Source organism: Benincasa hispida, chromosome 6 (genome assembly GCF_027475165.1).
Source record: "Benincasa hispida cultivar pf3 chromosome 6, pf3_genome.v1.1, whole genome shotgun sequence".
Classification (NCBI taxonomy): domain Eukaryota; kingdom Viridiplantae; phylum Streptophyta; class Magnoliopsida; order Cucurbitales; family Cucurbitaceae; genus Benincasa; species Benincasa hispida.
In genome coordinates, this window is record NC_143483.1 from 2912351 (window position 1) to 2937500 (window position 25150).

The 25150-nt window shown below is 34.1% G+C and overlaps 1 protein-coding gene across 3 annotated transcripts; it reads left to right on the top strand.

Moving 5' to 3' along the window:
• The first annotated feature begins 3038 nt into the window (after positions 1–3038).
• LOC120079726 (TMV resistance protein N-like) lies at positions 3039–7878 on the top strand. Of its 3 annotated transcripts, XM_090314927.1 has the most exons (6): positions 3111–3798; positions 4370–5510; positions 5603–5878; positions 5971–6492; positions 6688–7086; positions 7605–7878. In XM_090314927.1, the coding sequence occupies exons 1-5, from the start codon at positions 3293–3295 to the stop codon at positions 7072–7074; spliced, it is 2832 nt and encodes a 943-aa protein (XP_090171053.1). In that variant the 5' UTR covers positions 3111–3292; the 3' UTR covers positions 7075–7086; positions 7605–7878. The 3 variants fall into 3 exon arrangements, with proteins under 3 accessions (XP_038889997.1, XP_090171053.1, XP_038889998.1); XM_039034069.2 differs by having other exon boundaries at positions 3039–3798; positions 5971–7086; XM_039034070.2 differs by having other exon boundaries at positions 6688–7878.
• The last annotated feature ends 17272 nt before the right edge of the window (positions 7879–25150 follow it).

Genomic DNA, 25150 nt, shown 5'->3' on the forward strand with positions numbered 1-25150 from the left:
ATTTGGACACATGTTAGGGCAACTTTAGCTACACTGGATAGGTCAAATGCCTAGGTGGAAGAAATGGTTAAGTGTTGGACAACCATACTTCAATCTAGGCACAACCAAGTGACACATGGTAATGAGGTAGGGAACGGATAAAGGTCCAAGCTGGAAATTTGGCAAAGTGTTGGATAACATATGATCTAATCAGGAGGTAGAACCCTAGAGCTTGAAGGTTGGACGCCTAGGAAGTATGTTGGATGCATGGGAGGATAAATAAAAGCCAATTTAAACCTAAGAAAATTAAGTTTAGAGCTTGAGGTAACCATGAAGGAGGAAGCTAAAATAAGAAAGGGAATCAGTCTGATTCTATCTCTGTTCGTTCCGTTTGAAGAAAGGAAGGATCCCAAAGAATCGATCTTTCTTTTAGTTATTGAATCTCTCTTTGATTGATCAATGTGTGATATTCTGAATCCTCATTACTAATGGAATCGAAATGATCTCTAAGAGAAACAAGGAAAATACATGCCTTGAGAACATAACATAATTGGACGCCTAGGTGAGGAAGTTGAGTGGTTTGGGGAGCACTTAGGGAAGTCTAAGTCACAAAGGATTGGTAGGTAGGCGTTAGACTTCATCTTGGATGCATGATAAAAGAGTTGGAAGTTTTGGGACACATTAAAGGAGCCATACGTTGGAGTAGGGCTAAGTAGGGTTGATGTGTCTTCACCAAATGCAACCTTGGGAGTCTCAACAAGAGGTGGACGACTTAGAATCAAGCTTGAAGCATGAAAAGTTTGAGGAAGACACTTCAAACAAGCACCAGGCGTTGGACATGGTTGGAGAAGGACACATCAATTAGCATGCAAGTAGGAGGTGTAATGATCTTGGTGCTGGACTTTGCATGGTGCTGACACTTAGAATTTTCATGAAGTAGGAGGTGTCATATTTTTGTAGCTTGAGGGGATGATGAGGATTGTTTTCTAAGGCCTATAAATACCTTAAGGGAGCCTCATTTTCTATCCCAACTCAAAATCTCCCAAAGAGGACTCAAAAGAGGGAGTGTTGGAGAGGATTAGGGTTCTAGGGATATGGCATGCATTGGAATGGACCAACCATGCATCCATGAAGTAGTTCAGGCATCCATCTGGGTCTGTGATGAGTTAGGAAGATGGTCCATGCGTCCAAGATGGTGTACCATGCATCTAGCTAGCCTAGGGGGCCAACCATGCGTCCAACTAGTGCTGAGGAAGGCTACCATGTGTCCATAGTGGTCCTGAGTTGATCTGAAGACTGTTTTCATGTTCGTTGGAGTTGGTAAGCTAAGTTTAGGGCCAAGAATGTAATTTAAGGTTGTTCTAACCATAAACATGAGATTCTAAGTTAATATTAGGCTAGTGCATGCTCAGGATTCCAGAAGGAGACAGAAAGCAAGAAGGCTTGGAAAGAGAGGAGGAAAACTGCTGGCAAACTATGAGTGAATGTTTTAACAAAACTTTAGAAATTATATTTTTATGTTTTGAGTTATTTAAAACTCTTGTTTGAATGTTTAAGTTATGGTTTTGAAAGTAAGTTTCAAAACCATTAGATCTACTACCAAGTTGAGAGCTCCGCGTGCATGTATCATGAGTGCTATGCATTGAGTTGGTTTTGCATTAGCACTAAGACTGAGTGTGTTGAGTTGGTTCCACCTCAGTAAATGAAGGTGTGAGTATGATTCCACCTCATTACTTAGGAGTATGGAGTTGGTCTACCCCAAGGAAGCTTGGGTACAGGTTTGATGTATGATTTATTATGCACTCAGTAAGTTTATTGAAAAGCTTTACTATATAGTTTTGCATAGTTTTCTTTAAAAGTTTGTTTATAAAATGTCACTAATTCGGCATCCCAGCTCATGTTTTCCAAAATGTTTTCCCTAGGTAGCGAAAAAAATGAGCTCCAGGATGCTGCTAAGGTCAAGATCTGCTACACTATTGCCGCACTTCCGAGCTTAAGCTGCTGTTATGAGTTTTTGTAGTTAAGTGTCTATAATTACTTAGTTAAGTTATGGATTGTATAAAATTTTTATTGTTGTAAAAAATAAGTTTAGCTAAAAGCTGTTGTTATATTTACTTGGCTCAGCAGTGAAGAAGAGTTGGGGTGAGATGGGCAGTAGGTATCACAAAAGGGTGGTATCTACCATCCTCATGCCTCCTTTAGGGCTCGAGAGGTGAGCTCGTGAAGGGGTGTGACAGTTTGAGCAAGTAGTTTTAAATGGGAGATGAACTTACCTTTTGCAGGACTGTCATGATCTATTTATACTAGAGTTTAGGGGTTTTCCTCATCCCTTTAGAGTTAGTAATCTACTTCCTTTACTTATTTGGAACAAGACACTAAGGGTTGGACTTGGGTCACAAAGGATGTTCTAGAATAAAGAGTTGACGCAGATTGGCTACTCGAGGGATTCACTAGCCTTGGGCCAATTGGGTTTTGGCCCAACTATCTTTTCTGTATCTTTTAGGAACTCTCGTGGGCTTGCTTCCTACCAATTTTGGGTCCATTTTTAGGATTAGGTAACTCTCCTAGTTTTACTTTTTATCTTTATCATTTACCGGTACATAATTGCCCATAACAGATCTAACATAAAAAGATGATATATATGGTTGACATTATTTCTTTTAGATATATAATGTAAATGAAGAGTGATATATATATATATATAATAGAAAAAAAGGAAGGACAAAAAAGTACAACATGGATGCCTTCAACTTGGGAATATGGAAAACCCATCTTTTAAGAGAGCATCCAAAACTCTCAAGATTTAGATGCCATGGTATCTTATAATACCACAAAACAAATACAATAATCCAACAAATATGATGTTCATCGACAAAACAAACGGCTCCTAAATGTTAATTTCAATGAGGTCCCACCTTCTTAGTTTAAGAATGAATTACACATAAATTGTTTTATAAACATTATGTCAGTTGAACTATACTCAGGTTGACAATTGAACTCAATTATTGGAAAGTAAAAAATGCATATTAAGAAGGTGTGGATGGAAGCTTTGTTCTTACATATTTGTCTTTTGTTGGCTTTTCTTTTCTCGATTTGTTTTTTTCTCATGGAAAGGTTGACGGCTTTAATTCAAGTCAAAGCCGAACGCCAATCAAGAAAAGAAAAAGATAAAAGAAAAGAGAAAAGAAGTCGCATTCAAAGGTCAGTCGTCTGATATGGACGAACCGTAGAAAAAGTTTTGAAAATCAATGGAAATTCCAAATTTTTTCTGCTAATTCAGTAATTCTTCTCTATCACCTTCACCAAGTCGTCAATGGCTTCCTCAACCACAAAGCAATTAGCTGCTGCTTCTTCTTCTTCTTCTCCTAGATACACGTTTGACGTCTTTCTCAGCTTCAGAGGCGAGGACACTCGCAAGAACATCACCAACCATCTTTACGAAGCTCTGAGGCGACAGGGCATCGTTGTTTTCAGAGATGACGATGAACTCGAGAGAGGGAAGACCATTGGTGGTACGCTAACCAAATCGATCAAGGAATCCAGGTGTACCATTGTTATTCTCTCTGAAAGATATGCAGATTCCAAATGGTGCTTGAGGGAATTGGCTGAGATTGTCGATTCCAAGAACACATTAGGTCAACTGGTTCTCGCGGTTTTCTACAAAATTAGTCCCTCCGATGTCATCAGTCCTACTGGGATTTTTGAGAAATTCTTTATTGGATACGAAAATGATCCTAAGGAGAAATTTGACGAGGTTCAGAGCTGGAGGAACGCCATGAAAGTAGTTGGAGGTCTCCCTCCATGGCTTGTAAACGAGGAGTATGATTCTTGCTCCTTTTCCCTTATACATCATTGTAATCATCGTTATTGTCTCCCTTAGCTGTTGGATTTGGAACTTGAAATTCATGTTTGAGTGATGTTGGAAGTAAATCAAGTGTGATTCTGATAGCCTGGTTTCTTAGAATTTTTCTACTAACATCTCATGTCTTCAGTTTTGCATTTGATAAGGCATATATCTAGGACTGTGATCGTCTCTGTTGAATATTTAATGACTATACTTATATTTTAACCTTCTATAAATGAAGCCATAGGATCAGGGATAGTTGCAAATATAGCAATCAAGCATAAAGTATTAGCAGATATAGCACAATGCAAAGAAATTTGTAGATACAATGAAATTTAGATTCCGCTCTTGGAGGTAAACTATATCACTAATAGGAGTCTATCAACGATATAGTCTATCACTAATAGATTGCTATATTAGTATTTCTTTAAAAGTGTTGCTATACACTTAATTATTAGCATAAAAAGTGCTACTCATTTCAATTACCCTAGGATTAATTGGGAGAACTTGCCTACGTGAATGAAAATTAGTTTGTATTATGTGCAGGACCGAAACAGAGAGAGTCCAAAACATTGTTAAGCATGCTTTCAATCTTCTGCGTCCTGATTTGCTTAGTAATGATGAGAATTTGGTTGGCATGAACTTGAGATTAAGCAAAATGAATATGCTTATGGGCATAGGGTTGGATGATAAGCGCTTTATTGGGATATGGGGGATGGGTGGAATAGGCAAGACAACTATTGCCAAAGCTGTTTTCAAAAGTGTGGCCCGTGAATTCCATGGAAGTTGCTTTCTGGAAAATGTTAGGAAAACTTTGAAGGATGTTGGAGGCTTAGTATCCTTGCAGCAGAAACTTCTGTCCGATACTCTAATGAGAGGAAAAGTTCACATTAAAGATGGTGATGGAGCTGTGATGATAGAGAAAAACCTAAAAAATAAAAAGGTTTTTGTTGTTTTAGATGATGTTGATCATTTGAGCCAGGTGAAAGAACTGGCAAGAGGAGAAGAATGGTTTGGTTGTGGAAGTAGAATCATCATTACAACTAGAGATGAAGGTTTGCTTCTTTCTCTTGGAGTTGATATAAGATACAATGTTGATAGTTTCAGTGATGAAGAGGCTCTTCAGCTCTTCTGCCATGAAGCATTTGGGGTAAAGTTTCCCAAGAAAGGTTATCTGGATCATTGTATGCAATTTATAGAATACGCTGAGGGCCTTCCATCAGCAATCAAGGCTCTTGGGTATTCCTTGCACGGTAGATTGATTCCGTCATGGGAAGATGGCATAAGAAAGTTAAATGTTTCTTTAAACAGGGAAATATATGAAAATTTGAAAATTAGTTATGATGCACTAGGAACGCAAGAGAGGATATTCTTTTTGGATATTGCTTGTTTTCTTAAAGGACAGAGCAAAGACATAGTCATTGACACATTCGTGAATTTTGAAATTGATGCTGCTTATGGACTTCTTACCAAAAAGGATGATGCAAATGAACTTATAAAAAAATTTGCTGCTGATGCACTAAAAAATTTGCAGGAGAAATCCCTCATAACTGTGCCTAATAACAAAATACAGATGCATAATTTACTCCAAAAACTAGGTCAAGAAATCTTTCGTGGGGAGTCATCGGGAAAATGTAGTAGGCTATTTCATCGAAAGGATATGAACCATGCTTTAAGGCATAAACAGGTAAAACTTCAATAAGGAAATGTAAGCAATGTTACTCATAGTTCAAACAGAAGCATTTCTGACTTTGAATTCTTCTCATTGCATATTCTCAGGGAGTTGAAGCCATTGAAACCATTGTCTTGAACTCGAACGAGCATGGAGAGTCGTACTTAGATGCCAAGTTCTTTTCAGCAATGACCGGTCTAAAAGTGTTGCATGTTCATAATGTATTCCTATCTGGAGATCTTGAGTATCTCTCAAACAAGTTGAGACTTCTCAGTTGGCATGGATATCCCTTCAGGCATTTACCATCGGGTTTCAAGCCAAGTGAACTATTGGAACTCAATTTACTGAATAGCTGCATTGAAAATCTTTGGAGAGAAACAAAGGTACATAACTTTTATCAATAATATTGTTTTTTTTTTTTGAAGGTTGAATTGATAATATGATAACATTCTTGTAGCCATATCTTTTTTAACAGAGGTTGGATAAATTGAAGATAATAAACCTTAGTAATTCTGTATTCTTGTTGAAGACCCCTGATCTGTCAATGGTGCCAAATCTTGAGAAGTTGGTCTTGAATGGTTGTATAAGACTAGAGGAGCTTCACCAATCTGTCGGAACTCTGAAGCATCTAAGCTTATTGGATCTTAAGGATTGCAAATCTCTCAATACCATTTGTTCTAATATTTGTCTTGAGTCACTCAAGATTTTCATTCTTTCTGGTTGTTCAAAACTGGAAAAATTTCCGGAGATTGTGGAAAACATGAAACTTGTGACAGAGCTTCATTTAGATGGCACTGCTATACGAGAATTGGATGACTCGATTGGAAAACTCACTGGCCTCGTTTTGTTGGATCTTAGAAACTGCAAAAATCTTCTTACACTTCCAAACACCATTGGTTGCTTAACATCCATTGAACATCTCGCATTGGGTGGATGCTCAAAGCTTGATCAAATTCCTGACAGCTTGGGGAACATTTCTTGTTTAAAGAAGCTTGATGTGAGTGGTACTTCTGTTAGTCATATCCCGTTGTCTCTACGACTTTTGACGAAACTCGAAGTATTGAATTGTGAAAGCCTGTCCCGAAAATTATGCCATTCGTTGTTCCCATTTTGGAGTACGCCGAGGAATAACATTTCACATTCATTTGGTTTGAGGTTGATAACTTGCTTATCGAATTTTCTTTCCGTGAAGGTTCTGATTTTTAGTGATTGCAAGCTGGTAGATGGAGACATACCCAACAACCTCAGCTGTTTGTCTTCATTGCAATTTCTGGATCTAAGCAGGAACCTTTTCACCAACCTGCCTGATAGTTTGAGTGAACTTATCAATCTCAGATGCCTTGTATTGGACAACTGCAGTAGGCTCAGGTCAATACCGAAGCTCCCAGGCAGTATACGTTATGTACTCGCCAGGGATTGTGTCTCACTGAAAGAACACTATAACCAAGAAGATCACAGGCCTCTAAGTGAAACAGAAGTAAGGGTCCTTAGTTACCCCACGTCTGCTGAACACCAAAACTCCAAAATCACCCGGTTAATGATGTCAGGTATGTGCACAGCATGGGAGAACGGGGGTTGAAGATAGTATCAGGTATTTTTTTCCTTTTTCTTCTCACTTTGTTAACTTCCATTAAGATGCATTCAGTACACCAAATTGAAAAGATAGCTCTTGATGTTATGTACTTCGAATCGTTACTACTTACACTTTGCATGTTGTATCAATCATATCTTTTAACTCGTATTTCTTCTTTTCCCAGCCTACAGTCTACACTTTGCCAGTCAGCCATACAAAATATAGTTACAAAACGGGGGATTAGTAACTAGTATTTGGTTTTGTATGGCTTTAATTTTTAATCGGATTCTGATTGTAATTTTAATTTGGACGTACTTTAGTTTCATAGTAACAAGTTCCAAGGACAAATCATTCATTAGACCTCTTTATACCAAAATTCTTTATACGGTTTGTCTTCCTTGGTCATTGATTGGAAGCCGATAGTTTAATTCTTTATATGGTTTGTTTTCCTTGGTCAATTCTAGGACTCTTATTTGGCTTGTTTTATGCTGTGCTGTAATTGTATGCTTTGATATTGTTTATTGTTGTATTTATAGGAACCAAGCTCTTGGATAGAGATGGAAGACTTTGAAAGAAGAAACCAAAGTCAAGGTGGAAGCATCTCAATGCATCCAGACAGTTAGAGTGTACATGGGTTTGGTTGAGTTGAGAGGATTTTTTGGACCAATCATCAATTTGGGTAGGTTGGGTGAGGTACTAGAAACACATGAACAATGAGTTCGACGAGACTCAACCCATGTTAATAATTATAAATTTAGGCCTTGTAGTGAAAAAAATATTTTCAAAATTAAGTGTCGATTTTTTATGTTACGAATTAGTCTTTATATTTTATTAAAAAAAAAAAAAAATGGCTATCAATTTTCATGTGTAAGAAGTCTGGTTAAATTTTTATGATATTTTTATAATACGGACTAAATGGTTACAAATTGTAAAGTACATAGATTAAATTGTTACTTATTAAAGTTGAAGGACTAAAATGTTACAAATTGAAAAGTACAAGGATGAAAGTATTACAAATTAAAGTTTAGAGATTAAATCGTTACTTTTATAAAAGTTCAGGGAATAAAAATATTTTTCAAACCTTCGTTTTTTATTTGTGGCCACTATTTGTTATCATGCTCTCTTGTTCTTGTTTTTAGTGTTACATATGCACACACAACCAAATCAAATCCAGATAGTTCAAGATGTTTGGATTATCGAATTATTTGAACATTCCTACGGTAGCGTCACAATGACAAGTATTGCAACTCTGCAATCTTACTGTGTGTGGGTAAATTTTCGGTAGCTTCAAATTTTGGTTCCAAATTCTAACGTCTACTGCACAAAACAGAAAGGAACATGGTGGATAATTTGCCCATGAGGCCACAGCTTCCACACAAATCACCATAACCACAAGCTAATAAAGGTAGTGGCATCAAGAAATGTTTATGTAAGAGTGGCAAATATTTATTTTCTTTGGATGCACTATTTTGCCTTTTCATTGTGAGTTTAATTTAACAAGTTTTTGAGACACCATTTCTATACAAAACATACCATTATCTACTGCTGATTATAGTTAATTACTTTCTACACATTAATTTTCATACATAATTGCACTGAATGAACTTGATTTGTTATTTCTATTTTTATTACGATGATAAAAGTATTTTTTTCCCACATAACATTGTTTATCTTTTATAAACATTTTATTTATTTCTTTTATATAGACTAGTTGGAACTACATGCGTTGCACGTGTCTCATAAGGTTAAAAATGGAATGTACATGTATAAGTTAAAATAAGAGCCTTATAATATAAAATACATAAAATTAAATTAAATTTGAGTACTTAATGAGTGGAAGAATTATATAGAGAATTATTAAATGATGTCTTTCCCGCAAACACAAATGGAATTTATATTTGATCTTAAATCAAATATATATAAAAAAAGAAACTTTCATTTGTATTTATGATCATTCATTTCAACTCTTCGAAGAGAACATTGTGAGTGCCTAAAATAAATCAATAAATAGAAAATTTTTTATGTAACATAATAATAATAAAAAAATTATATACATGAAATGAAAATAAACAAAATCTCTATATGTAACAAAGAAATAATAAATATAATTACATTAAATAAAAAATAAATATGAATAGCAGCTTCCTGTTCATATGCTCTTTCCTCCTCCTAGCAAATGAATTTGACAAACAACAAATAAAAACTCATCGTTGCATATTAAACTAAAGGGAAAAGTTAAATAAAAAAAAGAACAATGACAAAGGTGACTAAGTACCTTAGAGAAACAACAACATAAAAGACCAACAAAATATTTAAAAATAAAGAGAGAATAAAATAGGAACCTTAGAAAATTGGAGACGTACTTCACTCAATTTCTAGAAGAAATTTAGATTCAAATTTACATTCATTTTGATTCTAAATCAAATCTCGAGAAAAAATCTAAAATTAAAAACATTTTTAAGGTGAATTGTTGTTTTTATATAATTTTTTAAAAAATATATTTTATCACTTCAACGTGAAATGCAAAAAATATATATGTTTCTTTAATATATATATATATATATCACTTTAACGTGAATGGGAAAAAATTTATATAATTCACTTAAAATGATTTTTTTATATGTGAATGACGTAGAAAAAAAATATAGGAAAAAATCTATTAAATCCTAAATGTGAAATACAACAAAAATAGGGAAAATGTGAATAGGGATTGTTCGAGATAAAATGTAATTTATTATTGTTATTATTATTGTTGTTATTATTATTATTTTATTTAAATGGGGTAAAATGTGATTTTTTCGAAAAAAAATCTTTTTGTTTAAGGTAAATAGAGATTATTGAAAATAAAAGGTTATTTTTAAATTTATTTTTCTTTCTTAGGTAGAGATAAAAATGAGTGAATAGCATTTTTTCCCTCATTTTAAGGTGAATATAAGGGTTGTTAGAGCACATGTATGACACATAAAACTAATTATTTAAAATATTAATAAATTTCACAAAGAAGAACACGACTATTAAATATAATAAATGGGAGGGAATAATTAGGTAAACAAAATATATGGTCCCTAAAGAAAACTCAATGTAATTTTCAAAACAAAGTAACTATTGGAACAAAGAGATGTTAGTTATCTTCTTGCTTCAGCTAATGAGTGCCAAAAGATTTAGATAGTAAATAGATTTATTATTATTTTTTTCCTTTTTAATGTGATTTAGATATTGTTATTTTCTTTTAAAAAAATCTTTTAAACGTGATTTGATTTTTTTTTTTTAAATCATCTCTTTAATGTGGATGTCAACAAAAATATGGATTTTTATTTTATTTTATTTTATTTTTTTAAATGTTCTGTTTAACGTGAGTGCCAACAAAATAGGAGAAATCAAATATTAGAATAAAATATAATATTAGAGATAACCAAATATTAGACCAATAAAATCTATGTGAATGATAATTTTTTTTTAGGTGCACGTGAATGATATTATGTTTTGATGATAAATTTTGGAATGGAATATTATAGATAAATATAATTTATGTGAATTATAAACTATTTTTTAATAATTTTAATGTAAAATTATTACATTATATAATCTAATGTTTCTTCCCATATCCCCTCTTAGATAGTATAGATAAGAGTTGAAGTATTCTTGAATTTAGTTCAAATTAAATTTATACATTACAATGCAATATATTTTATTTTCTTACAAAAAGAAAATAAATAAATGGAAATTAAAGGTTTGTATAGTGTATACCAAGGTGTAAAATATAAATGTTTATAAAAATATCAAGATGTTAACCTTACGAAAATTTCGATGGAAATATTGATAAAAAATCGATTTCTATGGATATTTCTAGAAAATTTATGAAAACAAAAAATTAAAAAAAAATAAATGTAATTCAGTAAATAAACATTTTATGATTTATAAGCAAGTTAAAGTGTGTATTGTTTATATTATATTTATATTAGTGACTTTTTTTTGCTTATTTTTTATATTTCACGGATCTTTCAACGTACAATTGCAATATCAATTCATCTTTCGTGTGGATGTCGGACCCATGAAAACATAGAAATATGAATGAAAATTTAATTCTACATAAGACATATATTTGGTCTCACAAGTTGGTCGTATTTTTAATGGTAGTAAATGGTGTAGTAGGTTAAGATGCTGGTTTTATGAGTTTTTTGTTTTGTTCTTTTATTTGTTTTCATTATTACCCAATTTTGTTCTAATTTAGTTCTGTTTTGCAGTTCAACAATGGAGGTTGGATCATCAACCCCTCAAAATTATTATGAGTACGATGTTTTCATAAACTTTAGAGGGGAAGATACTCGTAATACGATCGTCGGGTATTTATACGAGAAGCTCCATAAATTGGGTTTAATTACTTTTATGGATGATAAGATACCCTCAATTGGGGATGATCTTAATGAAAAGCTTGTAGACGCAGTTGAAGAGTCCAAGTTTTGCATAGTGATTTTATCTGAAAATTATGCTTCTTCCAAGTGTGCTTGAGAGAGTTAGTTAAGATAATCGAATCTAGCGATGAGATCACGAATCCAATTTCTCCCTTGTTCTATCATGTCGACCCCTTGAGAGTTAAGTATATTAATTGTTGAGAGTTCTAAGCTTATTGGAGAGAGTTAGATATGTTGATGAATTAAGTATAAGACTTTAGGTGTTACATGGTAAGAGTTATAATGATCTAGGTTTGTCCAAATGACAATCATATAAACAAGATTGACATTTATATTGTTTTAAATCAGCAAGTATGTGAAGTCACACAATGGGGTGTTTGGCTCACCAACATGAGTTGAGTTGAGTTGGTATAATATATTAACTCATTGTTTGGCCCACCAACTTTAAATGTTGGTGGAGTTTAGTTAGTATATTTTATCAACTCACCTTAACTTACCCCAATTCTCTCTTCTTCCCATGTTTTCAATGCCTCTACCCATCGGCCATTGTCACACTCTGAGAACTAACTCCAGGCTCTAACAACCATCTCCGATGACAACTCAAGCGACCACCTCCAGACTCCGACAACCACCTCCGGACTCCGACAACCACCTCCGATGATAATTCCAACGACGAAATTCGGACTCTGACAACCACCTCCGATGACAATTCCAGCGACCAACTCTGGACTCCGACAACCACCTTCGATGACAATTCCGGCAAAAAAATTCGGACTCTGACAACCACCTCCGATGACAGCTCCGACGACCAACTTCAAGCTCCGACAACCTTCGCGGGATCAGCTTTGACAACCAATTCTAGCCTTCGATAACCACCTCTGGTGACCCAACTTCGATGACCACCTTCGCACTACCAACTCTGACGATCAATTGGCTCCGACAACAAACTTCGATGACCAACTCCGACAAACTCCGATGAAAATCACCTTCGATGATCACCTTTGAGCGAGCAACTACAACCACCTTTGACGACAAACTCCGACAATCAACTCTAATATCATCTTCATGCGACTAACTTCGTGCTCTGACAGTCACCTCCGACTACAATTTGTAGTGAAAATCATCTTCGATGATCAATTTCAACAACCACTTTTTTCCAACCAACTCCGAGATTCGAAAACCACCTTCGATGACAAACTTCGACAACCAATTCTAATACACCTTCATGCAACAAATTTCAGGCTTCGACAACCACCTCCGACTGTAAACTCCAGCAAAATTCATCTTCGATATTCAACTTCGATAACCACTTCCAACGACTATTAAAGTATGTTATAGGATTGTTGATTATATAAAAAAAATATTATTTTGTCTACATTAAGTGTAATATTTATATATAAAAATTTGTAAAAAATATTTTTATTTAATTGAATTCACATATCAAATGAGTGTCGAGAATATTTAGAAGAAAAGTATATATGTAGTTGAAAAGTATGTAACATACAAAAAAAAAAAAAACCATAAAATGAAAATTTTTTCATGGAACATTTTCCAGCAAAAAATAGTGAAAAATAGAGATGTGTTCTCTTATGATCTTCCAAATTTAGAATAAATGAAAGTGAAATTGTTGAAGAAATGTGGTGACATTCTATTGTCTGTTACGATGATGGGGAGATTTAATTAAAAAATTAATGACATAGTAAAAATATAGAGCAATAATAGAAATAAGAAGAAAAAGAAGATGATGATAATGAAATTTATGGAGAAAAATTAGCTAGAATAAAAAATTTTGATTTCGCTTTGGTTTCTCATTATATTATACAATTTTTACTAGAAATGTAATGGGTTAATTGTTATTCATTGCCCAAAAAAGAAAGAAAGAAAGAAAGAAAGAAAGAAAGGAAAATTTTAAAAAATTAAAAGAAAAAAATTGCAATCCATATTTTATTCAAACAAAGATGGGTAGAATTATTGAATAAAAAAGTTTCAAAAAACTGCATCAGATATCCAGATATATGAACGTTGCACCATAAACACAGACATATAAACTCAGACCAAATAACTCTGCACCCGGACACATACATATGAACTCCACAAACATATGAACTCAACAAACATATGAACTCCATACATCTTATCTGAACTCTGCACTCTAAATAGCCCCAAAGAAAATTCAAATAAAAGGTGTGAACCAAGTTTGAAGAGTTTTTTCAAACATAATTGTTTTGTTTCCTCTAAAATATTCTTAATTTGTTAATTATTTATTTATAGGTGTGCATCACACGCTTCCTATAATACAAATTAGTAACACATTTTTAATTTCATCAACTTGCACCTAAAAAAATTAACATATAGCCATAAACTGCTATGCTATTTTATCATGATAATTAGTATCTTCTCAAGAGTTTACGAATTTATTTAGAAATGAATAATAATGAAGTATATTATATTTCAAATTGGGCGGAGAGAGTTTTGTAAAAGTAAACTAGTTTGTCAAATTGGGTGCTAAAATATAAGGGATTCTAATTGCTGTGATGATTTGTTCTTCATCTACTTATGTTTGACCAACAAAAGATGGGCTTATGATGTATTTGTTCACATGCTCAATGTTTAAAAACACTTATTTTAAGTGTTTTGAATCCATTTTCATCCTTTCTTTTTCTTTATTCTCTCCAAGTTCCATGGTATTGAGCTGATTATTTATGTGTGATTTAAGTTCATTTTGAATGCAACTAAAGTAATTAAATTTGGTTTGAAGGTGTTATCATGTCATTAAAATTGTGATTTTGAGCCTATATGTGTTTTTAATTTTTTTTTGGAGATTAGGTGAATGTTAAAATATCATTTTTAGTGAGTAAAGTTTGACACTTAATAACTTTTAGGGTAGGTTACTCAAGTTTAGAGGGTTTGATTCTTTTGATTATACGGGAGAGATGGATGCTTGCAAAGTTCAATCAACTAAATTTTTTTGAGGTGGCGTTTTGTGACGATTCATCTCGTTCTATAAACAATTACACCAACAACATAGACTTTTCTGATTTTTGAATTCAAATGACATTTTAAATTCTTATTATTTTTCATTTTTTTTTTAATTATTTTGATTTTAGGTTTTTTAGTTATTTACTCTTTTCTTTCTTTATTATCTTTTTACTATGCTATTTGAATGTATGTCTATTTAAATGAAATAAAAATATTATAATATTTCGTTACATAATTTTGATTTTCTCTTTTTTTTAAAAAAATTTTTTATATTGATATTGAAATTTCTTATATTTATTTTATATTTTCTATTTATATTAAGTTTCCTTTGAGTTTTAAAACTCTTATAAGCTTAGGAGGAAGGAATGATTAGGCTTAGGGGAGAAAAAAATTGTTTATATAATTTTTTTTGTAATTATTTTTGTAGTGGATCGAATGAGGCTTTCCATGTGGATGGAGATGATGACTTACTTTGCCCATGAATTTTGTAACTTATACTTTATTATTCATAACTCATGGTGAATCTTGTATTTTATCTACCCACTTTGTAGAAATTACTTTGTGACTTTCTTTCACTATATTAGTTGCTGATTAAATGTGTTATGTAATGAATCACAAAATTTCAACCATGAGATGAGATTTATGATATTTAAGTTGATTAATATTAATGAGATGACTTATTACACCATTAGATATGATAAAAATTTGCTAAAATGACTAAAATTGCTACTATGACAAATGGTAATATATAACTAACAAGAAAAGGAGGCTATAGAAGCTTTTAATAACGTTAAGAAAAAGCTATAAAATTCTTATAATATTGCAAACAAAAGGCTTACACAAACACTTATAATTGCATAAAAACATGCTATTACAAAGTTTTCTTTTATTAGCTATATGAACTTATTATAGCTTTAATAAGTAATGCTTTAATATATTTCAATAGTAAGGTAAATATGCTATATTTATAAGGTTTTTAATAGCATGCGGCGTAGTTAACAAAAAAGACTATCAAAAGTCTTGAACTTTTAATAACATGGGTTGTCAAGACCTTTAAAAAGACTATAAAATGTCTCTTATAATTTTTTTCATTAGCTATCGTATCCATTATTCTTGTAATAGGCCAAAAATGTAAGAATTATATAACTGTTGTTTTCTCTTCTATTTGTCTTTTGGTTTTTTTTCATTATTAGAAATATTTGTAAATATAGCAATCATGCACAAAGTATTTGTAGATATAGCATAATACAAAAGAATTTGTAAATATAGCAAAATTTAGATCCAACTCAACTCTTAGAGTCGATCAGTGATAGATCATATTGCTAATAAGAGTCTCTCACTAATAGAAGTCTATCAGAATAGAGTTTGTCATGGATAGATTTTCTCTATTTGCATTTCTTTTAAATGTTTCTATACACTTAATTAAAGAGTTTGTCCTACAAGCGCAATCAGATCTAATTTGATATTATTCTCTCCAATGATAAAATTACTCTCTTCCTCTGAATGTAGATGTAGTTAACACACTCTTAGTGAATTACGTAAATATGTGTGTCGATTAATTCACACTTGCTTTTTTTTTTTTTTTGTATATCTATATTTTGTTGATTTCTTAACAATTATTATAGCTTATTTGGATTACTTTTCTTCCTCAGAGAGTAGAACACCTTAAAACCATAGTTTTGGACTTGAACGAGATGGCAGATGAATTATTAGAGTTAGAGTTGGAGGCCTCAGTTTTTACAAAAATGAGATATCTTAGGATACTAGAAATTGGTGAAGTGCAGCTTTGATAGAGAGCTCACATATTTCTCTAAACTATTGAGATTTCTTAATTTTCGTAGCTATCCTTTAGAATATTTGCCTTAAAAATTTGAATCACCACATCTTCATTGACTATTCTTACCGGCTAGTCAAACTAAAAAATTTTGGAATGGATGAAAGGTTAATACCAACCCACACTATATCGACATTTTATAACTGTAACCACTACTCATAAAGTTACAACAGTAAGTCAATTTTGATTGTAATTAAACAGAGATTTGAGAAATTGAAGATGATTGATGTTAGTGATTCATTTTAATAAGGTTCCAAAGCTTGAAAGTTTGGTTCTACGTAATTGTACAAGATTGCATACTATTGATTCATCCCTTAGTACCCTTAATCACCTTAATTTAATGCTCATTTTCTATGTTTTATTTTATTTTATTGCATTTCTAATCTTAATTTCTTTCTCTTTTTTTTTTTTTCCCAATTTTTCTCATTCCCCTGTAGGTCAGTTCTGTTTTACTGGAGGTTTTGATAGTTTGAGAAAGATGGAGCATTATTTGCATAGATGTATAAATAATTACATCCTAAATTTGAATAATGGCCAAAAGATTTCTTTTGACTCTTACAAATATGACCCACCTCAATTTCTGAAATGGACTACAGGCTTGTCCATATCTCTTGCAACCTTATTATATTAGAATGGAACTAATACTCTATTTAATTATGGAATGTTTGTTCTTGATAAAAAATAAAAACAAAATTATTTGAGTGATGGAACTTTTTATTGAAGAGAGAAAGAATAAAGTATGGACACTAATACTCAATCTTTTATTGATTTCTTTCTCAACCTTGACTTGGCAAAAATTACAATACCACTATATATAATCTCACAAAGTGTCTCCCTAAATTCCTTCAATAAATCACTAATAAAAACAAATTAAAGAGATTACAATAATTAAGATAGAATTTCAAAAGTTGCAGTAATTCTTGACTCTTCGTTACTCAAACTACCATAACTTTCCATAGAAAAATACCAAAGAACTTGAAACTTGAACCATCAAAAAGTACACATCTAGGCCATCAAAATCCATAGGTCACACATTTAATTTGGACATCGTTTGACCTTCCAAATGCCCGCTAAAAACCGTCCAAAAACATGACAATTTGAGTTTAATGCTCAACAAATTCCTCCCTTAAACTCAAATCTTTCAATTCCTTCATTCCGATCATCTTTTTCAAATTTTCAAACAAAGCTGTTGGTAGAGGCTTTATAAAAATATCAACTACTTGGTCATGACTTGAAACGTGAATCATTTTCACTTCTCCATTCTTTATATGTTCTCTAATAAAATGAAACCGGGCATCAATGTGCTTACTCCTTTCATGATGCACCAGATTCTTTGCCAACTCAATGGCTGATTTATTGTTAACTCATATTTCGGTTGCCTCATGCTGTTGTAGATTTAATTCATACAATAAGTTTCTTAGCCAAATTGTGTAATACACACACCAAAATGCTGCCACATATTCTGCCTCACATGTTGACAAAGTTACAATTGGCTGCTTTCTTTAGAGCCATGTGAATGTAGTATTCCCATGTAGAACACATATCCTCCAGTGCTTTTTCTATCATCTATATCTCCACACCAATCAATCTCAGAATATCCTATCAACTTCTATTCACTCATCCTTGTGTAGAGAAGCCCGAGTGATTCCATCCCTCGAATGTATGAAAGAAATCGTTTAATGGCCTTGAGGTGTGAGAGGCTTGGATCCTCCATGTATCGACTCACTACACCAATACTATATGCAATATCCTATCTTGTGCATGTGAGATATCGTAGACTTTCTATCAAACTATGGTATTCACGTGCATTTACTTGATCTCTTCCCTCAAATCTAACGAGTTTTGTGCTAAGTTCCATTGGTGTTGCTACAGGCTTGCATTCTTCCATCTTATTTCTCTTCAACATGACATTTGTATATGCTTCTTGTGAAACAAAAATTCCAAAGTTTTCTTGTCTAATTTCAAGACCAAGAAAGTATTTCATCAATCCTAAGTCCATCATTTCAAACTCTCGCGTCATAGCATCTTTAAAATCCACAACCAAGTTCTCATTGCTTCTCATGAAAATAAGATCATCAACATAAAGGGCAACGATAAGCAGATTACCTTCTTTTTAATTTGCATATAATGCATACTCATATGGGCATTGTATGAACTTTTTCTTCTTGAAGTAAGTATCAATTCGAGTGTTCCATGCTCGAGGTTTTTCTTCTTGAAGTAAGTATCAATTCGAGTGTTTCATGCTCGAGGTGCTTGCTTTAACCCATAGAGCGCCTTCTTTAGTTTCAATACTTTATTTTCCTTTCCAGATTTCATGTATCCAGAGGGTTGTTCTACATAGACTTCTTCTTCAACTCCATTTAAAAATGCTGATTTTATATCCATTTGATAGATAACATACTTGAATTGTGCAGCTAGAGATAAAAGAAGTCGAATTGTCTCCATTCTTACAACTGGTGCAAAAACTTCATCATAATCGATTCCTGCCTTTTGTCTATAACCTTTTACAACTAGACACGCCTTTTACCTTTCAATCTCACCTTGGTATTCATCTTCTTCTTGTATACCCATTTTACACCAATGGGTCTATATCCATCAGGCAATTTCACCAAACCCCAATTTTTGTTTCTTTCGATTTCTTCTATCTCTTCATCCATTGCGATTTTCCACTTTTTGTCTCTTATGGCTTCTTCAAAAGCAATGTTCTTCGAGTCTACTAATAAGAAAACTAGGTGTACTTCATCGGTTAAGTCGCATAGATCTTGTAGATTCTGCATCCTAGGTTGACTTGGCTCTTCCACTTCGTCAGATATTTAAGAAGTCATTGGAGTGTTTATTGGTGTAATTCTCAATGACTCTCCTTGTAATGCCTTCTTTTGATTCTTCCAGTCCCACGTGCTTTCTTGATCGTCGTGACTTACAATCACCTTCTTTTTAATTTGTTCGAATAATTTATAAGCCTTCGTCTTCTCGTCATACCCAATAAACACGTATTCCTTACTCTTAACATCGAGTTTGGTTCTTCTTTGGTCTGATACTTGCGCATAGGCCACACTACCAAACACTTTAAGGTGTGCGGTTGGTTTATGACCACTCCAAGCCTCTTGTGGTGTTTGATTTGCCAATTTTGTATGTGGACCTCGGTTTTTCATATACACAGCGCATTGTACTGCTTCCGCCCAGAATTCCTTTGGCACATCTTTACTCTTCAACATTGATCGAACTAAATCAAGGATTGTTCGATTTTTCCTTTCTGCAACGCCATTTTGCTGAGGTGAATATTGTTTTGTAAAAAATCTTTTGATATCTTGTTCCTCACAATAATTTGTGAAAGCGGTTGATATGTATTTTCCACCTCTATCTGACTGTAAAGCCTTAATGTAAAGATTGGTTGTCTTCTCTACCATTACCTTGAACTTTTTGAATACTTCAAATGCTTCTGACTTTTTCTTCAAAAAATAAACCCAAGTCTTTCTTGTATAGTCATCAATAAAGGTAATAAAATACCTTTTCTCACTGAAAAATTTCAGAGTGATTGGGCCACATATGTCTGCGTGTATCAATTCAAGAGGTCTCTTTGAACAATATTCTGCTTTCTTTTGGAATGTTGTCCTTGCTAGTTTGCCAAGTACACAACCTTTACAAACTTCTTGGTGTAGTCCATTTTTGGTAGCCCATGGACTATGTCCTTCTTTGCTAACTCTTTTAGTTTGTCGTAGTGTAAGTGTCCAAATCGTAAGTGCCATAAGAATGCTTTGTCCTCCATGTTGACTTGTAAACACCTTTCTTGTACATTCTTCAGGTTGAGTTTGAACATCCGATTCTTCCCCATCTCAACGTGTGCTAGCACCCGATCATTTCTGTCCTTCAAGTGCAACATTCTATCTTTCATTGAAGACCGAACATATTTTCTCCAATAACTGCCCCATACTTAGAATATTACTCTTCAAGTCAGGTACATAGTAGACATCCTCCATAGTATCTTCTTTTCCGTTCCTTTTGGAAAAACGTATTTTTCCTCGACCTTTGACTTGAACCTTTGATGCATCTCTAAAAGACACATGTCCATCTTCTATCTCTTGCATATCAACAAAAAGATGTTTGTGCCCACACATATGGTTGCTTGCACCGGTGTCAAGATACTACACCATGTCGCTGTCCGAAGTGATACCTTCATGAGCCATCATGAGAATACCGTAATCTTTGGTCTCATCTTTTGCGACTAAGTTCGCATTTTCTTCCACCTTCTTCTCGGCATAGCAATCTTTTGCGTAGTGTCCATATTTTCTACAATTTTAACATCAATATTTGGACGATTTGAGCGACTGCCTCTTCGACAACCTCGACCTCGTCCATGCCAATTTAGTTGGCTCATTTCTTCTCTCTCTTCATTTTTTTTCCACAACCATGACCTCTACCGCAACCGAAACTGCGACCACCACAACCACGTCCTCTTCCTCGGTTGTGTTGCACATACATTGTCTTGTCTTCTTTGATGGTCATCTTTGTTTGTAAGGCCTCCTCCAAGACCTCTTGTTTTTTTTTTCTTCTTTCTTTGTTCATGTGCTTCAAGGGAATCTACAAGATCATCAATAATCATTTCTTCCAAATTATTTGATTCCTTGGTAGCACATACCACATTCTCAAAATCATTTGCCAATGATCGAAGGAGTTTTTCCATAACCCTGACATCTTCAAGAGTTTCTCCATTGTGTTTAAATTGGTTCACCACCGTTTGAACTCGGGTGACTTAGTCAGATACTCCTTTCGACTCCTTCATTTTCATGGTTTCCAATTCACCTCGAAGAGTTTGGAGCCGCACTTATTTGACTCGATCAGCACCCTTGAAAACCTTCTCCAGTGTGTCCCACGCTTCCTTCGATGTCTTTGCACCTACAATTTTCTCGAAACCTGACTCATCCACAACTTGGAACATGAGATAGAGAGTGGTTTTGTCTTTCATGCGCATCTCTTTTATCGTTCTCAATTGATTTGCTGTCGGGCAATTGGAGCCTCCTCTTCAAGACCTTCTTGGACTACTTCCCATGCGTCTTGAGCACCGAGCAAGGAACATTTGAATACTCCAGTTGTCATAGTTTATCTTGCTGAGTTGTGGTAACTGCATCTGTCCCAACACTATGCTCCCATAGTTTGACATAGCTTTGACACTAAATTGGTAACAAAAAACAAAATTATTTGAGTGGTGGAGCTTTTTATTGAGGAGAGAAAGAATAAAGTATGGACACTAATACTCAATCTTCTATTGATTTCTTTCTCAACCTTGTCTTGGAAAAGATACAATACCACGATATATACTCTCACAAAGTGTCTCCTTAAATTCCTTCAATAAATCACTAATAAAAACAAATTAAAGAGATTACAATAATTAAGACAGAATTTCAAAAGTTGCAGTAATTCTTGACCCTTCACTACTCAAACTACCATAACTTTCTATATAAAACACCAAATGACTTGAGGCTTGAACCATCAGAAAGTACATATCTGGGGCATCAAAATCCATAGGTCACACATTTAATTTGAACATCTTTTGACTTTTCAAATGCTTTCTAAATACCGCCCAAAAACCTGACAATTTTAGTTTAATGCTCAATAGTTCTCAATTAGATTAAGCGTCACATTGGATCACAAGCTCTCAAATTGCCCATCTACTATCCACGGCTAATTTGTGGCATTTTACTGTCTCAGAAACCCGATTTGGTCTTTTCTACAGTACCTCTTGTCCTTCTCTGACTCTCCTCTATATTATTCTTGAGTTATTGTAGAGTCACTGATAGCACCCAAAATGTATTATCGTAGTGCATCTAATCTTACCCGTTTATGATATTTAGTAATGAGCTTAAATTTGTATATTTGTAGGATCTCAAGTAATACAGGTATTCTGAAACGTTACACGACGTTTGAGGTTAATTTGGAACAATTAGGAGCTGAGGCTTCAAATGATAGAGAAAATGACAAATCTACCGCTAGGCGAAGTGTCGTGGCGCCCTATGGTGCTGCAACATGGCGCTCTTCATAGAATGCTAAAAGGAAAATGTCGCTACGCCGTTGTGCGGATATAAAATTTACTATTCAATTTTTAGGTCATATCTTTTGATCTAGGTGGCCGTTTTGAGCGAATGACAACTTGTTTTCTTCGCCTTTTCGTCCTCTATCCCTCCAAAGTATTAGTTTTAGGTTTCAAGTTAAATATTTCTCTGTAATCGTGCTAAAAGATGCAGATTTGAGCTTTCTTATCTCAATGGGAAGGTAAGGATACCCAATTCCTAGTTTTTAAAATTTTCTCCAATTGTAACATTGTGAAACTTGTGCTAAACTCTAAATATTTATTTATCTATTTTATTTTATCTATGGAATTTCAGCTTGGAATTATATTCATGGTTATGTTTCTTTGAGATTGTCTAACAAACTAGTCAAAGTTATATGACTGATTGTTATAGATTTACACATACGTAATGGTTAGGTTCTTAGATCGTCAAGTGGAAAAAGTTAAGTTAGGGTTGTAAATTGATTTGACACATCCAATCCAATAGCATTCTTCTAACTAATTAAGGTGAGATTCGCGTCGGACACTTAATTAGGCATTTCCAAATTATTTTGTTCATCTAGCTATAGCCCTAAATATTAATGATAATTGATTTGCATGTTTAGGATGCTGTTCATCTAAGCACAAAGATCAATTTGATTAATAGGACCGCCATTTAGATTCTCTAAATGCAGCTAAGCTTAAACAATATAGAAGTCAATCTGATGAACTTATGATCAAGAAAACAAGTGGAGATACCTCTAAAAACTAGGATATGGCCACTTTTACTTTTCTTGCAATTTACATTCACCATTTTATTTCTCATTGCACTTAATTCAATCTCACACAAAAACCTCACCATTTATAACTATGTTGGAGATGCGTTGATTGTCTCTATATATTTCTAAGGCATCTTCTGATAGCTTTTCCAGAAATTCTTTCCTTAATTAGCTATCATTTTTAAAAAGAGCATAATGGTTTTCATTGAGGATGGCCACATTTGTACATTGTGAGAGAGTGTCTTTATTCTTGTTGGTTGATTTGTGCAACATGGTTTTTTGATCTTTGCTCACTTTATTCTAATGTACATATCCATTGGTTGAATCGTTCAAGAACTTGAAGATAACTTATGCCTTGGGGGGGGAGGGGGGGGGGGGGGGGGGGGGGGTTTAAGGCATCACTGAAGAGAGTAAATTCTTGCTCTTAGGGGAAGCATAAGACTTCATTCTTGATAAAGATTTCTCCATCTTAGAGAAGACCTAAGATTCGTCAGTAAAAGGAGTTTATAGAATTACAATGAAGATAATCAAGTGGAGAGGAGTCTCACACACTATCAAAAGTCGAAGAGTTCAACACTATTATTATCACACTTAGGGGGAGCCTTGATGACGGGTAGAAATGTACGTTATTATAGGCCTTTTATTTAGAATTGTGAGGGTTGTTAAGTAGAATATGTGGTAATTGTACTAAAAATTCATGAGAAAGTGAGCTTGCGTCGGTCAGCAATGAAAATCTTGGCTAACCCACTATTATGTATTATTTTGCGTCCAATTGTCTATTTTTGTAGCTAACGTAGGAATCAATCGCATGCGGTGATTCCCACCATCACAAAAGGCGATCACATACGTTCGACGCATGGATGTTACAGCCATTGACCGCATGCGTCCATCACATAGAGGTTGCGGCTACAGAGTGATAACCATAATAGAAAGATGAATGTAAGGGTGGTGGAATGCGATGATACCTCGGAAACCAAGCATGAACGCATACCTTGGGAGTATCAAAAGGTGATTTTGACATTTCACCTACCACGTCGTTAGTAGCAGAGATTCAGAGCAGGTCCATCACACCGTTAGCAGCAGAAATTCAAAGATGAACCATTAATGTTGTCGGCGATCGAGCTCTATAAATGGAAGCCTTAGAGCACAATTCAAATCATCCGAGCTTCTACCTTAGGGAAGATCCTTGTGATCCAGACGAAAGTGCGAGAAGATATTCTTGAGAGTTCTTCATTCCTTCAACCATTCTGAGTGACAACCGGAGCCTCATCGGAGATAGATCTCGAGAGAGATTACTCCACCGCCCATCCATGGCACCACCGACAGCCTTGACACACATTTGATGGAAGCAAGACATTGCCCATCTGGCCCTCCACATCTCTTCTATCTCTGTATTGTATTACATTGTGGCTTAAGAGATTAATACATTTTGTGATCAATGCATTTCTCTGCTTCCTTCGATTCCATCTTCATTTATCTCTTCTTGTCATCCTTTACTTTCATTGCAACGACTAAGTAAGATTGCTAGAGTATCGCATACTTAATCATGCGACATAGACATGTGAAACATGTAGCAAACCACCGAGAGGCGTGCGTTGCGCAGGTATTGTGAGAAAATCCTATTTGCTTAGTGTGAGGCTATAGCAACGCTTGTCTATGAGCTGATCAGTGGCGACTAACTGCCTGAGAGGGTAGGTAGTGGAACGCATTAAGCAAAGTAAGCAGTGTTCCTAGAGATAGGAATAATCTTATGTCAACCATGCTTTATGTGATTACCTTGTCTTATGAGCGCATCATTCATCATTTAGGCATACTTGAGAGAGTAGTCCAAAAAATCAAATCTAGGCTTGAGAAAGTCAGATTAGAACGCATAAGCAAGAATAGAAGCTTATGAATAAGTTCTGTTTGCTATTACACAGCGTATGCACCCTATAGATAGGATATGAAAGTATGCGGTCACATCGCATGCGTCCAGAAGTAGGATACGGTGGTATGCGGTCACCTTGTTTATGTGTGAGAACACGTGAGCAAGAAT

Coding starts and splice junctions, on each gene's coding strand:
- LOC120079726 (XM_039034069.2), top strand. CDS start 3,293: ATGGCTTCCTCAACCACAAAGCAATTAGCTGCTGCTTCTTCTTCTTCT. Junction 5,511..5,602: donor ATGCTTTAAGGCATAAACAG/GTAAAACTTCAA, acceptor GCATATTCTCAG/GGAGTTGAAGCCATTGAAAC. Junction 5,879..5,970: donor ATCTTTGGAGAGAAACAAAG/GTACATAACTTT, acceptor CTTTTTTAACAG/AGGTTGGATAAATTGAAGAT.